Below are 15873 nucleotides of genomic sequence, written 5' to 3'. Positions count from 1 at the left end.
TTGAGGTGTTAAATTTGATGGGCGTGGTTCTCTTTCACAGTTCAAAGAGACAAGATCAAGATGGCTGCTTTCTTTCTGCACATGAGTACACGTGAGATCAGGAGACAAGATACCGTTTAAGTCTGTGGCGGCAAATATTCTTGAAGATAGACGTACCTTAGAGCTAATTTTGGTTAATTGGTGTAGACAACTCCATTTCAGGGGCTACTGAAGCCCAGCACCTCCTGGTGTTTGGATCACAACCCTTTTGTATAAATACCTGACCCCTACATGGATATCAGTGTGGAAGTCAGCCCCGACAATGTTGTCGATGAAACTGTCGAAGTTGTCGAGAGCCTCAGGGTCAATTCTTCTGTAGCTAGCCTACTGGCTGGGGACACACACCTGATGGTCACACATGCACAAGACGTTCTCGTTCCTTCCACTGAGGCAAGTAGATCCATCCGTCCGTTCGTTCGTTCGTTACGTAATTATTGTGTCGTTGCATATTGTGATCAGGCTCTCTTCCCTACTCTAGGTGCAGATCGAGACACAGTCGATTGACCCGGTCGCGCTTGCCTCGATGCACTCAGGTACCCTCATCACTATTCCCGTGGGACCACCCTCACCTGGCGGGACATCAGTGGGTATGGGTATGAAACGCTCTCACACACAAGCTGAACTCACTGTGTAAGTACCACTCATTCTTCAACACACAGTTTAATTCCTAAAACTTTCCTCATAATTGTTTTTGTATTCATCTGTTCAGAGCTACGGCAGAGCAGCTGCTTCAGTCCGCCGCAGGATCTCCTATTCTCAATGCAATGTCTGATTCTCTTATGGACCTCCCTCGGAAAAAATCCAGGGTATATACATGTGTATGTGATTATCATTATGAAAACATGGCTACTTATATTTATTGTCTCACAGTAACATTATTCATGAGTTACCTCCCCATTGTTGCTAAGATACAATAATACGTGTACAACAGCACACACAACATGATATGTATTATACGGAGAGTGTGTGTGTATGTTTCAATATTACTTATTTTTCATTGTATTAGAACTACCTCGATTCCCACAAGACCATTGAGAAGAAACGTCGTGATCGTATCAACTCTTGTTTGGAAACCTTGAAGACCCTCGTACCAGATTGTCGTCAATATGGCTCGAAAAAACTTGACAAAGCCGAAATACTTGAAATGACAATTGACTACGTGCAAAGATTTCAGACTCAGGGTGGTATGAACAGAAGTACGGGGAACCTAGATATGAACATGGGCAAACGGGAATGGGCCAACGACCTCACCACGTGGGCCATCCATAACAAGATGCTCTACGATGGGCCTAACTCGTTGGACCAGTTCTGTCAGGCTCTGTTGCTCCACTTGCAGGGAATGGGCTCTGGTAACGCCCTGGCCTCAGCCACAAGCATGCTGCTCAACCAGGTACACTAGCTGGTATACTAGCTGGTATAATACACATGTAGCTGGTACACTAGCTGGTATACTAGCTGGTACACTATCTCTGTGATCAATGTACTTTGTTTGTACGTACGTACGTGTCCTTTACCCTATTAGCACGACACATAACAATAGTTATGATTAAACCACTGTGTACATTTTGGCAGCTTTCCATGTGCATATTTTGCTAATAATTTACGAATTGTTCCTGTACTTTGTGGTCACTATCCCTCCCTGCATACAGACCAACTCTAATAATGAGGAGGATGCTTTACTCAGACAGCAGACTGTCTCCGCTCAGACGGCCATCTTGCAACACCTCCAACAGCAAGTCTCCCCCACCAAGGACAACAACTCCACCCAGCAGCAACTACAGCAGGCCCAGCTCACACAGCTGCAAGCTCTACTACTTCTACAGCAGCAGCAACAACTGCTGAGTCAGCAACAAGCCCAAGAGACCGATACTCAGTCACAGCAATCCCATTTGCAACAGTTGCAACAGCTACAGCAACTACAAGCCCTCCTGCTCCAACATATTGCAAACGAAACCAACCCGAGTAGTGCCGACACTACGCTCGATAAATCGGACGAGCAAAGGTCAGAGTCCATTACTATGGGGACAACAAATGTGGAAAACCAGTCGCCTGCGAACCATCCGACAGTTGAGCTAGCGAGAGCAGATGAACTGGCTGGGTCTGTGAGCACGGAGGAGACGGTATACACGAGTGCCCTGGGGGATAGCCTGCTACAAGTCAGCGTGAGCGCTCAGTCCACACAGCAGGACCATAACAGTGCAGGTAGGGGGTGTGGTCATTTCCTTGTAGACAACTGAAACTAGGGGGTGGTTATTTCTTTGTAGATAAATGTGCTAATGCTACAAAAGTGGTCATACTGGCTTAAACACATACAAATACCCAGCTGATGTGCGCTTTCTGTTATTGTTTGGTTGCATTCTTGTTAGAAATTGAACGTTGTGTTATGCTTGCGTGGTGACATCGTTTACTTTTACTTTTCACATAACATTAAAACAGACTGTACACAACATCTGCTGCGTTTCTATATACATGTACACAATTCACTCTTATAACATGTGTCTCCCCTTTTCTATATTATCTTATACCTGCCCCCCACCCCCTTCAGGTCAGATGTGGTCGTCTGCAGGTGCCCAACGGCTCATGCTAGGTGGTGGTGACAGAGGGCTGGGTGTGGAGGATGACCCCACCAAGGGACAGCTGACCGTGCAGGAAGAGGTGGAGCTGCTCGTACATCAGGAACCATAGAGACTCGACTAGTTGTGTCAGTAGCATATGCACTTTTAGAGCATCCTCCCTCTGTTTTATATCTCACTTCATGCACACTCCAGCTGGTATACAGCGGACTGTTTTATGTATTATATAATAATTATTATATTAATTGTGTCAACTAACTGTGTCAACCCCATTAAAATTCCATTGTTGATGTTGAAAAAAATAATTGATTAATTTTTGATAAATGTATATTATTAGTATATAATTATAATTATGTAATTATGTATAATAAGATTATTACACTAGCTAGCATGCAGAATTAATTAAATGTTCATAATAGTCGAGGCAAGTTCCTGCGTAGAGAGGAGCATACGAACTCTCCGAGGCTATCATCCTCTATATTCCAATTAGCGAGCATCTCAGGGTTGGGTTCAAAATTCACAACTTCGATGGTAACAGACGTTCCCGAGAGAGCCACAGTGTTGTCATGACAACTGATGACATGGTCAGGTAGCAATTTGGCCGTCACTTGAGCGAGTTGATCGACAAAGTGAGCAGGTGTGTGGGCGTGGTCCTCGACTGTGAGGGTGGTGGAGATTGTGAGGGTGTGGGCAGTGAGGCCAACCTCAGACATTGACTCAGAGCTATCCAACATTCGGATAGACTGGAGGGTGTGAGAAAAATATATAATTAATTGAATGATCAATCACTAAAAACTTACATCATTTTTCATCACCAACAGGCCTGTTACTGGGGCAACGCTGGGGGAGGGACAAATTCTCTTAGCATCCGGACCTGTACATAAGACATACCATTAATTAGATACAGCTCCTTACCCAATTATTACGCGTCATCAAAATTCAGGGGGAGGGGCAACAAAATAATGTTCACTTACTATAACAAGATTCTAGAGTTTTCTTGAAGAGGAGGCGTGACATGTCAGCCGGTATTGTGGGCGGAGTCTTAATGGTCACTGTTTCCCCGTTGGCCGGCATGAAGCAGTTAACACCAAATTCCTTCATCACTTTTTGTTTGAGGAATTCCATTTTGGACGCCTCTCCATGAACCAGCATCACGTTCTTAGGAGCAGCCTGAGGCAATTAATACAGAGTAACGTGTAGTGGGCATTTTCATACTGAAAATAAATTATTATATGCAATAGGTTTTACGTCACTATTCTGAAATTTCATATGAAAATGTGCACCAATGAAAATTGTGGTAACTGACGTACGCTATTATAATAGGAAGTACAAGTAAACATGAACTTAATGGACACATGCAGTTATTATTATTAACGAGAGTAGCAAGCTACGCTGTGCTAATGCCTCTCGCCATGATTTGCTATCGTTCAAAAAGTATTAGTGGTTTAGTATAACAATAATGTAGAAAATCAGTTTGTAAGACTTATGTATGGTAGCATCGTGGATTACCAGGACCTTATGAAAGGAAATACCACATATGGGGTTGAGTGCGCATGCGCAGTAGATATACAGGAATAAGGGGTGTGTCTACAAGAGGTTAAGAAATGGCTACTGTATACTTATTCGATTTAAAGCGACCCTCAATTATGGGATCTATTCTAACCTCTAAAAGTATAGCGACCACACAGCCAGCTCTTTACCGTATCTCTCATGTGGCTACGCTTATAAATAGCAAAATACAATCACATACTGTGCATACGCAGAACGATCAAAAAGTCATTCCAGCAATCCATTCTAGTCTAGTCCACTGATTACAGACAACCGGCTGCTATGCAGTATCTATTAAATACACCACGTGGATTTCGGGCTGTAAAACGAGCCCCACGAAACAGGCATGAAACGCCTTGGTTGTGTATTTTTGTTTGCTTTGTTGTGCTCCTAAGCAACAGAGAATGTACATAATTTATGACTTCCTGTGTTCCGGCTATGAATCTAATTAGCGAGGTGCCTATAATACTTGGAATCTATACTATACACAGCTACATGTAAGCTGACTTGAAAGTTTGTGAGAATGGAGTGCAGCTATCTTGATCCTGGTTCTTATCCGTGGAGTTATCCATATCCCAACATCAACACAACCCTACCAGATGTCTTCATTGCTCAAGCAGTAGTTCTCTCAGTGGTGTTTCCATCGAGTTTTGTTGGGATGGTGTTGAATATTGTGTTTATCTGTCGAAGGAAGACTAACTTTCTAGTAAGAAGGATAGTCTACATGACTGTCATCACTACACTACAGCTTGGAGCATTATGGCTTTGGAGCATTCCTGCATTCAAACAAGATGAGTCAATGTTCAACTTTTGCAACAAAGTTAAATGTGTGTACATCAGTGTGGCAAATAGCGGTTTAATGTGGGTTACGACTATACTAGTCTGCTCTATCTACTTTACCCTGGTAACAAAACTGTGTGGTTGTTTCTCAAGAAGGCGTCCTTGGAGTGATCGATCGCGTTTTCTATTGGAATTTATATTTGTCATGATAACTTTGCTTCCCGGGTTGGTGTTAAGTGTGCTGGGATATTATACATATATCGCAGTAATAAACTTCGCTCAGTACTTTCGTCAAATTATTATATTCATACCACCTGCACTAGTAGTAATAAGCTTCATAGGAAATGTTGTTTTAACTATATGGTTTTGTACTTTATGGAGAAGGCAAATTGCAAGGAGAAGAGATGTACTGAAAGAAATAGGAATATTTTTTGCTCTATTTTTCTTTACTCTGTTTGTGTTTGGATTGGATGTTTGTAATGTGTTTTTTATTATTACACCTCCCGTAGTGATAGCACAGATAGTCATGTCTTCTCCTCTATCGTGTTTCCCTTTGCTAGTTTTTGGCTACATGTGCTACAGTTTTCGTAGCAGAACAAGACATGTGAGGTTTGCCAACAGAGCAGGTATCGAGACGGGTGGTCTAGGACTACGAACTGCTCCACCCTCCACTAGAGTCAGCCTACCTACAGACACAGCAGATCATGCTCCCAACTTCCTGAGCCCAAGCACAGCTGAGCCTTCAGAAGTGACGCCATTGATGAACTAATCAGTGACATATGATTTATTTTGCTAAAAACACTGTATACAGTGTAGAGAGTAAAAAACGGAAAATTTGCTTCTATTGGTATAAATGTGAATATTTTATGATTGTAACATTTTTAAAATTTTGCTTATACTGTGTGTAGGTAAAAGAATGATCTGTCCAAACATATATCCATGGCAACTAAAGGTGCATGGTGGGTATGTGGTGGTTTATAAAAACAACAAGATTTTTCAATATAGTGGACAATCTTTTATAGCGATGGAAAAGACTCGTTGTCGGCTAAGGTATGGAACTTTGGCACAACATTATCATGGTTTCGTAAAGTTTACATAAGTACACACAGCGATTACTACTCGATTATCAGGTTTTTAGGTACATTTTTGTTAGCGATGGAACTCAAGCAAACTTGTCGGCTAAGGTCACACATGAAATAAATTGCTTAAATTTTGATGGGAAAAATTTGTCCAGAAATACAATCACTCTCATTTCACCTAAAATGATTTCCCACTACACAACTTTTGGGGAAATATTTTTGATAATGTTGTAGATTATTCATTCACCTATACAATGGTATTGTGCAAATCTTGAGATACATTTAAGTACAACTACTCACCCTATTGTGGTACTTTACTCTCTAGGCTGCAAGCACTGCATGTACACCAAGTATTAGCTGTCATTTAAAATAATTATTGTAGAACGAAAGTCACAGAGATCCGGCAAAGGAAAAACTATGCTGACTAGGATCTACAACTGTAGTAAACTATACAGCATGTGCTCTATTATTCTGTGGTTGGCATTTTTAGAACAGTTTGGTACAGTAGAACCTTGATTATCCGGTAGAGGCAGTTACAGAGGTAGTTATTATATTAACAAGCGTTTCAAGCTGCACTGTGCTAATGCCTCTTGCCATGATTTGCTTCCGCTCAACATAATTTTCAACCTACAAAACTCTGGCTTCGCTTCGTAATGATTTAAAAGTGTCGCTTTAAATACGGTACTATAGGAATAGCTAGCTTGCTCTTTTCACTGTTGTAGCTACTTATAGTGCGAGGCTAACTCATAAGTTGAATAGACAGTTTGTGTGAACAGATGATGCTATGAAAGATTCTGTAGAAACTCCCCAACAGCCTTCACTGTGTCATAACTCGAAAAGCTTTAGTTTGTTAGTTTCGTCGCATTGCAACCGTCAATACAGCTGGAATGCGCGCACGCACGCGTGTATTTTTGTTTTTGCTTTACAATGATTCTCTCTGTTGCTAAGGACTTACTTGCACATGACTTCCTGTGTTCCGCCCACATGTTAATTAGCGAGGTGCCTGATATTCTACACAGCTAAGCTGACTAGACTTGAGAATGGACTGCAACCTTGTTCCTGATCCTTATTCGTGGTATCCATATCCTCCCAATATCAACACAACCCTGCCAGATGTCTTCATTGCTCAAGCAGTAGTTCTCTCAGTGGTGTTTCCACTGAGCTTTGTTGGGATGGTGTTGAATATTGTGTTTATCTGTCGAAGGAAGACTAACTTTCTAGTAAGAAGGATAGTCTACATGACTGTCATCACTACACTACAGCTTGGAGCATTATGGCTTTGGAGCATTCCTGCATTCAAACAAGATGAGTCAATGTTCTACTTTTGTTACAAATTTCAACGTGTGTACATCAGTCTGGCATATGGCGGTTTAATATGGATTATATAGCTATACTGGTCTGCTCTATCTACTTTACCCTAGTAACAAAACTGTGTGGTTGTTTCTCAAGAAGGCGTCCTTGGATTGATCGATGGTGTTTTCTATTGGAACATATATTTGTCATGATAACATTGCTTGCCGGGTTGGTGTTTAGTGTGCTGGCGTATTATAATATATTATATCACACCAAACTTTGAAGGGTACTTCGCTCGAATTATTGTAGTCATACCACCACCTGCAATAGTACTAATAAGCTTCATAGGAAACGTTGTTTTAACTTTATGGTTTTGTGCTCTATGGAGAAGGAAAATTGCAAGGAGAAGAGTAGCCTCGATCCCAGGCCCTCTGAGAGCGGCCTGGAATCGAGGCTAGGAGAAGAGATGTACTGAAAGAAATAGGAATATTTTTTGCTCTATTTTTCTTTACTCTGCTTGTGTTGGGAATGGATATTTATACTCATTTTGAATTTACTAAGCCTGCCACAGCGATAGTACAGACAGTAATATCTTCTCTTCTATCGTGTTTCCCTTTGCTAGTTTTTGGCTACATGTGCTACAGTTTTCGTAGTAGAACAAGACATGTGAGGTTTGCCAACAGAGCAGATATCGAGACAGCTGGTCCAGGACTACGAACTGCTCCACCCTCCACTAGAGTCAGCCTACCTACAGACACAGCCGATCATGCTCCCAACTTCCTGAGCCCAAGTACAGCTGAGCCTTCAGAAGTGACACCATTGATAAACTAATCAGTGACATGATTTATTTTGCTAAAAACAAAAACACTGTATATACAGCGCCTTTAGTTTAATAGAGAGTAATTTACTTCTACTGGTACATAAATATGAATAATTTGTGATTGTAACATTTTTAAGAAATTCTGCTGATACCATTGTGTAGGTAAAAGAACGATCTAAAACATATATCCATGGCAACCGAAGGTGGTGGGTATGTGGTGGTTTATAAAACTAAAATATGGACTCGCTTAGCGATAGAAAAGATTCGTTGTCGGCTAAGGTAAGGGAACTCTGGCACAAAATTCCTAAATAATGCATGTACATACAGTGATTACTACCAGGTTTTTTAGATAACTTTTTGTTTAGCGATGGAACTCAAGCAAATTTGTCGGCTAAGGTCTAATTTTTTCACACATGATATGAAAAATTTGTCCAGAAATACGATCACTCTCATTTTCACCTAAAATGATTTCCCACTACAACAACTTTTGGGGAAATACTTTTGAATAATGTTGTAGCTTATTCATTCACCTATACAATGGTATAGTGCAAATCTTGAGATACATTTAAGTACAACTACTCACCCTATTGTGGTATTTTACTCTCTAGACTGGATGCACTGTGCACCAGCTGTCATTTAAAATAATTATTGTACCACAGAGATCAAAGGAAAAACTACGCTGACTATATAGGACCTACAACTGTAGTAACCCACAGCTGTGCTCTATCTAATATTCTGTGGTTGGCATTCTTGGAACAGTTTGGTACAGTAGAACCAGACAACTGAATATGCCAGATAATTATTACTATATTGTACAAGAAATTTTACAGTTATCAAAGTAACGCGGGTACTGAAGGTAAAAGACATGCAGTGTGTGTGTGTGTGTACTGCGCTATGAATATTTTGAGTTTTCTGGTACATGTAGGTGGGTGGATTGTACACTTGAATGTAGCATTCGGTTACTATTTTGGGGGGGGGGGGGGGGGCAAAACATTCGTGGTTGAGCAGTATTAATCATTTTATGGATAATATTTTCGTGGTTGCATGTGGTGGTTTATAAAACAACGTTTGTGGAAATCACTTAGCGATGGAAAAGACTCGTTGTTGGCTAAGGTAAGGGAACTCTGCATGGCACAACATTCCTGAATAATTTAATACACAAACTGATTACTACTCAATTATCAGGTTTTTTGGGTACCTTTTTGTTTAGCGATGGAACTCAAACAAATTTGTCGGCTAAGGTCTAATTTTTTCACACATGATATGAAAAATTTGTCCAGAAATACGATCACTGTCATTTTCACCTAAAATGATTTCCTACTACAACAACTTTTGGGAAAATATAATGTTGTAGCTTTATTCAATGAAAGCACCGCAGGTGCTGATGCCTCGGTGGAGATACCAAAGCTACATAACATCAAGGGCGTATACAGAGAAGAGGGCATGCAACTCGCCCCATTCTCAGAATCATCCGACTTCGTATTGAGCTATTTTTAGAACTGCCCACAAAAACGCCTACGCGTAACCTTTGACCGCACAAGGTAAATCAAAGTATTTTTTATATCTGTGCCAGCTAGCTAGCTCGATTGCAGCATAGTAAAACTAGTTCTCAGCAGCAGTATGGCTTGTACTAGCAGTGTCAAAGGCAAAGGCAAACCATCCAACAGTTGCAACTCCAAGAAGATGAAACCTAGGTACAATAATCTGTCTTCCTGAGTCTCTGGTACTTCTTAACAATGCGGCCAGCACTCAACTTCATGCTCGAAGGGGTTGTCTTGGACCTGGCTGGACTAGGACTGGTCATGACACTTCTCTAAAATAATACTGCACTGTTAGCTAGCTAGCTAGGCAGCTCTGATGTACACGCCCATAATTATAACTCCGTAAACAACATCGCCCACTTGTTCACGTCCGTATACTGGATTCTATTTTTAGCATATCCGGTCTCTGATACGAAGTCGGATGAGTACGTAGGATACATAGTGAGTTGCATGCCCTCTTCTCTGTATACGCCCTTGATAACATAAAGTGCTTATTTTTGCAATATTTTACTGCATGTAAACTCAAAGAGTGGGTAATGATCGACCATGATTGTTGTTAAAAACGATCGATGCCAAAAGTTCAAGTCTGAAATTAATGGCTGCCATCAGCAGAGCCTTGCAACTCTCTTCTCACTCTTGCAGCTACCAATAACTAGCGTTCTAGTGCAGAGCTAACTACTAAGTAGAGTAGTAACACTCGGTAAACAAGTTTGGGTACGTGCTCTTCTGAAAAGGCTGCAATGGCATTCCAAGCAAGCAAAACTAGTTTTGAGAACGAAGCATTATTTTGCAAATCCACGAATTAAAATCCAAGAAAACATGACTAGAAGCCTATAGAAACTCTTACTTGCACTTGATTCATCCTTGAGCAACTGTAGCAATCTACACACACACAGACACACAAACACACTACCGTATACCTCGCTTGCGCATGCGCACCGAGGCATAATCACCTCTACAACGGTATTGTGCAAATCTTGAGATACATTTAAGTACAACTACTCACCCTATTGTGGTACTTTACTCTCTAGACTGGATGCACTGTGCACCAGCTGTCATTTAAAATAATTATTGTAGACTGAAAGCGGAAAAACAATATGCTGACTAGGAGCTACAACTGTAGTAACCACAGCTGTGCATGTGCTTATATTCTGTCGTTGGCATTCTTGGAACAGTTTGGTACAACAGAACCTCGATTATCTGGACACCTTGGTTCCAGAGGCAGGTCGCCGGATAATTGAATAGATAAACCACCCCTTGATCCACCCACTTAAATAATAACAGCATGGTTGCCTGCGCATGCTCAGAACATAAGCAGGCCTGTCTCCATAGTAACAGCTGCAATGCACATGCGCATTTAAGGGATACGCCCATTTTCTGAAGTGAAAGTTGCCAAGCCGGATAATCGAGGTTCCAGAAAATGGAGGGCCAGATAATTGAGATTGTTAGAACCACAAAAACCACCAACATATTGCCCCACGAAAATTACCAGCTGTATACGTTATTAAATTATAGGCTTGTTAAATGACTTTATTCGTGATAATAATTATTCTTGCAGATATATAAAATCCTCTATAGTTTGTAACATTGGAAACAACTCTCACCTAGCTACTTTTAGTACACAGACTACAGTGGAATTTCTGCCTGCACAACTAATGTAGCTGCTATACTATACTGTGTCTGTGCATGATGCCAGTGGGCGGGGCATAACGAGGATGGAATGTGACGACACACTACATAAACTCAGTGTGCGTTTCCTATCCTATAAAAAGACACACAGTCAGTTTTACTGTATCCCTCATGCGGCTACGCCTCGAGATATAATAAATAGCAAAGTATAATCACGTACTGCGCATACGCAGAAAGGTCAAAAGGTCATTTCAGTACTCCATTCTAGTCCAGTCCACCAAATACAGAAAGCCGGCTGCTACGCAGTATCTAACCAAAGAGTTGAATACACCATGCACGTGGATTTTGGGCTGTAAATTAAAACGGGCCCGTAACAGGTATGAAACGTCCCATGATTATTGGCTGTGTATATTGATTCTCTGTTGCTAAGGATTGTTTTACACTGCTGTGCTTTACATTACATTCTCTGTAGACTTACCACAAGACTTCCTGTGTTCCGGCCATGAATCTAATTAACGAGGTGCCTAACTTGGAAATTATACTACACAGCTAATTAAGCTGACTTGACAGTTTGTGAGAATGGAGTGCAGCTATCTTGATCCTGATCCTGGTCCTGATCCATGGTATCCATATCCTACAAACATCAACACAACCCTGCCAGATGTCTACATTGCTCAAGCAGTAGTTCTCTCAGTGGTGTTTCCATTGAGCTTTGTTGGGATGGTGTTGAATATTGTGTTTATCTGTCTAAGGAAGACTAACTTTCTAGTAAGAAGGATAGTCTACATGACTGTCGTCACTACATTACAGCTTGGAGCATTATGGCTTTGGAGCATTCCTGCATTCAAACCAGATGAGTCAATGCTCAACTTTTGTAACGAAGTTAAACTTGTGTACATCAGTCTGGCATATGGCGGTTTAATGTGGATTATAGCTATACTAGTCTGCTCTATCTACTTTACCCTAGTAACAAAACTGTGTGGTTGTTTCTCAAGAAGGCGTCCTTGGAGTGATCGATCACGTTTGCTATTGGAATGTATATTTGTCATGATAACATTGCTTGTCGGGTTTGTGTTTAGTGTGCTGGGATATTGTTTATATATTGGAGTAATAAACTTCACTTTGTATTTCACTCTAATTATTTTAGTCATACCATCTGCACTAGTACTAATAAGCTTTATAGGAAATGTTGTTTTACTATGTGGTTTTGTACTCTATGGAGAAGGCAAATTGCAAGGAGAAGAGATGTACTGAAAGAAATAGGAATATTCTTTGCTCTGTTTTTCTTTACTCTGTTTGTGTTTGGATTGAATGTTTGTAATGGGTTTTTTATTATTACGCCTCCTGTAGTGATAGCACAGACAGTACTATCTTCTCCTCTATCGTGTTTCCCATTGCTAGTTTTTGGTTACATGTGCTACAGTTTTCGTAGCAGAACAAGACATGTGAGGTTTGCCAACAGAGCAGATATCGAGACGGCTGGTCCAGGACTACGAACTGCTCCACCCTCCACTAGAGTCAGCCTACCTACGGACACAGCTGATCATGCTCCCAACTTCCTGAGCCCAAGTACAACTGAGCTTTCAGAAGTGACACCATTGATAAACTAACTATTATCAGTGACATAATTATGATTGAACACATTTATTTTGCTAAAAATAATTACATGTATGTATTATAATCAGCTGTCATTTTTTGTAGAACAAAAGCCATAGATATCAAAGGGAAAACTACTGCTGACAAATTCCATAGACTAGGATCTACAATGTAGTAAACCACAGCCTTCACTTGTACCGTATAGCGGGTATATTTCGAGGGTATAAAAATGTTTGCAGTGTTCGCGGATTGAGCCTGTACCGCAAAAATGTATACCCACGAAATTTTATATCTTATTGAATAGTAGGCGTGTTCAGTATTATTGACCACACCTATCGATAATAAGAGGAAAGAAAAAGGAATCTAGAGACAAGGACACCGGTATAGCCAGCTAGCTTGCTCTACGTCTACGCCCAGATTGTTTTGTACTGGTGGTATCCCCTGACCATGGCCTGCACAGCAAACGTTCTGCTAGAGGTGGAGGACATAGTGCCTCACCGATTCATACAAGCTAGGCCTGGATTCGAGGCTAACGGTGTGGAGGTACAGCTGCATGTTGATGTGCGCATGCGCCAAAAGGCTGGAACTCATGCAGACCACGAAAATAAAATCCGCGAAATCCTTTGTAGAGGTCCATCCGCAAAAATTTATACCCTCGAAATATACCCACTATACGGTATACAACTGCATGTATATAGTAAACCACAGCCTTCCCTTGTATACAACTGTATAGTAAACCACAGCTCTGCTCTGGTTGGCAGTTTGGTACAGTAGAACCTCGATTATCCGAACATCTTGGTTCCAGAGGCAGGTCGCCGGATAAGCGAATGGTTAAACCACGCCTTGATCCACCCACTTAAGTGATAACAGCTGCGCATGCTCAGAAGATAAGCAGGATTGTCTCCATAACAGCTGCAATGCGCATGAGCGTTTAAGGGATACGCCCATTTTCTGAATTATTAAAATGAAAGTTGCCAAGCCGGATAATCGAGGTTCCAAATAATGGAGGGCCGGATAATTAAGATTGTTAGAACACGGTTGGTGGTCAAAATAATTCATTTTTAAGCCATAGAATTTTGCTACAACTGCTCCACGGTTGCAATGCGAGTACAGCTAAGTGATTCTATAAGCTTCTAGCAATGCTATCTTGCAAACAAATTATAAGGCTTTATTCTAGAGCAATACATTGAAGACCATTGCAGTCTCTCCAGAATCAGGAATGGCAAAATCTGTTCAGAGAAGGTTGCTATTCTGTTAGCTCTACACTAGAGCGATACTAGCTATTGGTAGCTGCAAACTACAAACCAGTTAATGCACGTTGCGAGTGCTCCATGGATATTATAATCACAATCAACAAGAAAACAACAAAGTTTACAGTTATCGAGCTTACTATCAGGGGGCAAAACATTGGTTGAGCAGTATTTAGTCACTTTGTGGATAATATTTTCGTGGTTGCTGCTTGCTGCAGGTAAAGGTAGGCAAAGTCGCGGGTAAAATATTCGTGGTCAGAGCTTCAACCACAAAAACCACGAATATTTTGCCCCACGAAAATTACCAGCTATATGGTATTAAATTAGGCTATATACACACACACAGTAAGCTTTACCGTATCCCACATGCGGCTATACCTCGAGGTATAATAATTCACCTGTCGCAACAGCTGCATAATTCCCTTGGCATCGGCATGGGCACTGGAGAAATACACACAAGTCTACAATATTAAAAGGTCCTTTTATGAAATTAGTATACTGTACACATGTGTTCCCATAGCAACTCACCTAAAGGACAGGTACTGCATGCACAGAGAGCCTGACGTTGACCATCTTCTTGTCTATCTCAATCTTCTTAGCCCCAGAGAGAACCTTGTGCCCTATAGTGCCTGCTACACAGTACCCGGGCATGATAAGCTGCAGGGGGGGGGGGTTTGGACAGGAAACTAATTAAAACTCAATTACACTAACATGAGAGGAGATAAATCACAATGTACGGGTCTCATATTACAGAAGCTACAAGACCTTACAGTAAGAACAGACACACGCACACACACACACACACACACACACACATGTTCAGCTTTACCGTATCCCTCGTGCGGCTATACGCCTCGAGGCATAATTACAGTAGAGAGTAGGTAATGTGAATAGCATACAATAGTCTACACGAAGAATATGGTATTATAATTATTGACTTGCCATGTTTTTCTCGTCATCGGCCCATCTTTTGAAGATTTGCAGTGAGAGACCAGCGTGCAGCATGCCTGGGGTAGCAAACACCACCATGGGTCCGGGCTGGTCAATATAGGACCTATCAAATGGCTGTGGGGGGTCTACCAATTAAGGAAACAGCACTAGGTGGGGTAATAATCTCACTTTGATGTGCTTGAACTCGCTGTACGGTTTCGCTGTACGGTTTTGTATTTTCTGGTTTGTCCATGTGATGAACAACTTGTAGTAATGATTGGCCTGTTGAGAGAGAAGAAGTTCTGAAGACATTGAGTATAGATAGATATAATTAAAGTTTACCTTCTCTGCCAAAGGCTTGGAAAGTAAATAGGATGTTTCATTTGTCCCTGGAAACATTTGTGACGAATGGAAGTTACATTCTAGAATGTATGGGCACCAGAAAGTTTCCCGGAGCAGTATGCACAACTCCTGAGCTCTACCAAGAGCAAACACGGGAATGAGAACCTAACAGGTATCTACAATGTTGTGTAAGCAATGAGCATTAAAAGTGTTGAATACCTTTCCATTTCTCTCCAAACATTCTTTTATCTTCTTCAGTCAGGAAGTCAGTAGTACAGCCGACCAACTCTAATAATAAGGAGGATGCTTTTAATTAATACTCAGACAGCAGACTGTCTCCGCTCATGATCAGACAGCCATCTTGCAACACCTCCAACAGCAAGTCTCTTATACCCCCTTCCCCCCCCCCCCCCTCAGGCCCGGTCAGATGTGGTCGTGCAACTTATACTCTTT

The 15873-nt window shown here is 41.3% G+C and overlaps 1 protein-coding gene, 1 long non-coding RNA gene and 1 pseudogene across 2 annotated transcripts; 1 reads left to right on the top strand and 2 right to left on the bottom strand.

Moving 5' to 3' along the window:
• The first annotated feature begins 20 nt into the window (after positions 1 to 20).
• On the top strand, positions 21 to 2936 carry LOC135342700 (protein hairy-like). Its single transcript, XM_064539511.1, has 6 exons — positions 21 to 424; positions 513 to 669; positions 749 to 845; positions 1046 to 1429; positions 1689 to 2241; positions 2585 to 2936. The coding sequence occupies exons 2-6, from the start codon at positions 563 to 565 to the stop codon at positions 2722 to 2724; spliced, it is 1281 nt and encodes a 426-aa protein (XP_064395581.1). The 5' UTR covers positions 21 to 424; positions 513 to 562; the 3' UTR covers positions 2725 to 2936.
• On the bottom strand, positions 2902 to 15810 carry LOC135342717 (integrator complex subunit 11-like; annotated as a pseudogene).
• On the bottom strand, positions 8981 to 9471 carry LOC135342839 (uncharacterized). Its single transcript, XR_010396964.1, has 2 exons — positions 9331 to 9471; positions 8981 to 9274 (listed from the first exon to the last, which is right to left on the bottom strand). It is a non-coding gene; the product is annotated as an uncharacterized LOC135342839 (long non-coding RNA).
• Positions 15811 to 15873: the final 63 nt, after the last annotated feature.

The sequence above is a fragment of the Halichondria panicea genome, chromosome 10 (genome assembly GCF_963675165.1).
Source record: "Halichondria panicea chromosome 10, odHalPani1.1, whole genome shotgun sequence".
In the NCBI taxonomy this organism is placed as follows: domain Eukaryota; kingdom Metazoa; phylum Porifera; class Demospongiae; order Suberitida; family Halichondriidae; genus Halichondria; species Halichondria panicea.
This window is presented reverse-complemented; position numbering and strand designations above follow the sequence as displayed.

Coding starts and splice junctions, on each gene's coding strand:
- LOC135342700 (XM_064539511.1), top strand. CDS start 563: ATGCACTCAGGTACCCTCATCACTATTCCCGTGGGACCACCCTCACCT. Junction 670..748: donor ACACAAGCTGAACTCACTGT/GTAAGTACCACT, acceptor TCATCTGTTCAG/AGCTACGGCAGAGCAGCTGC. Junction 1,430..1,688: donor CAAGCATGCTGCTCAACCAG/GTACACTAGCTG, acceptor CCCTGCATACAG/ACCAACTCTAATAATGAGGA.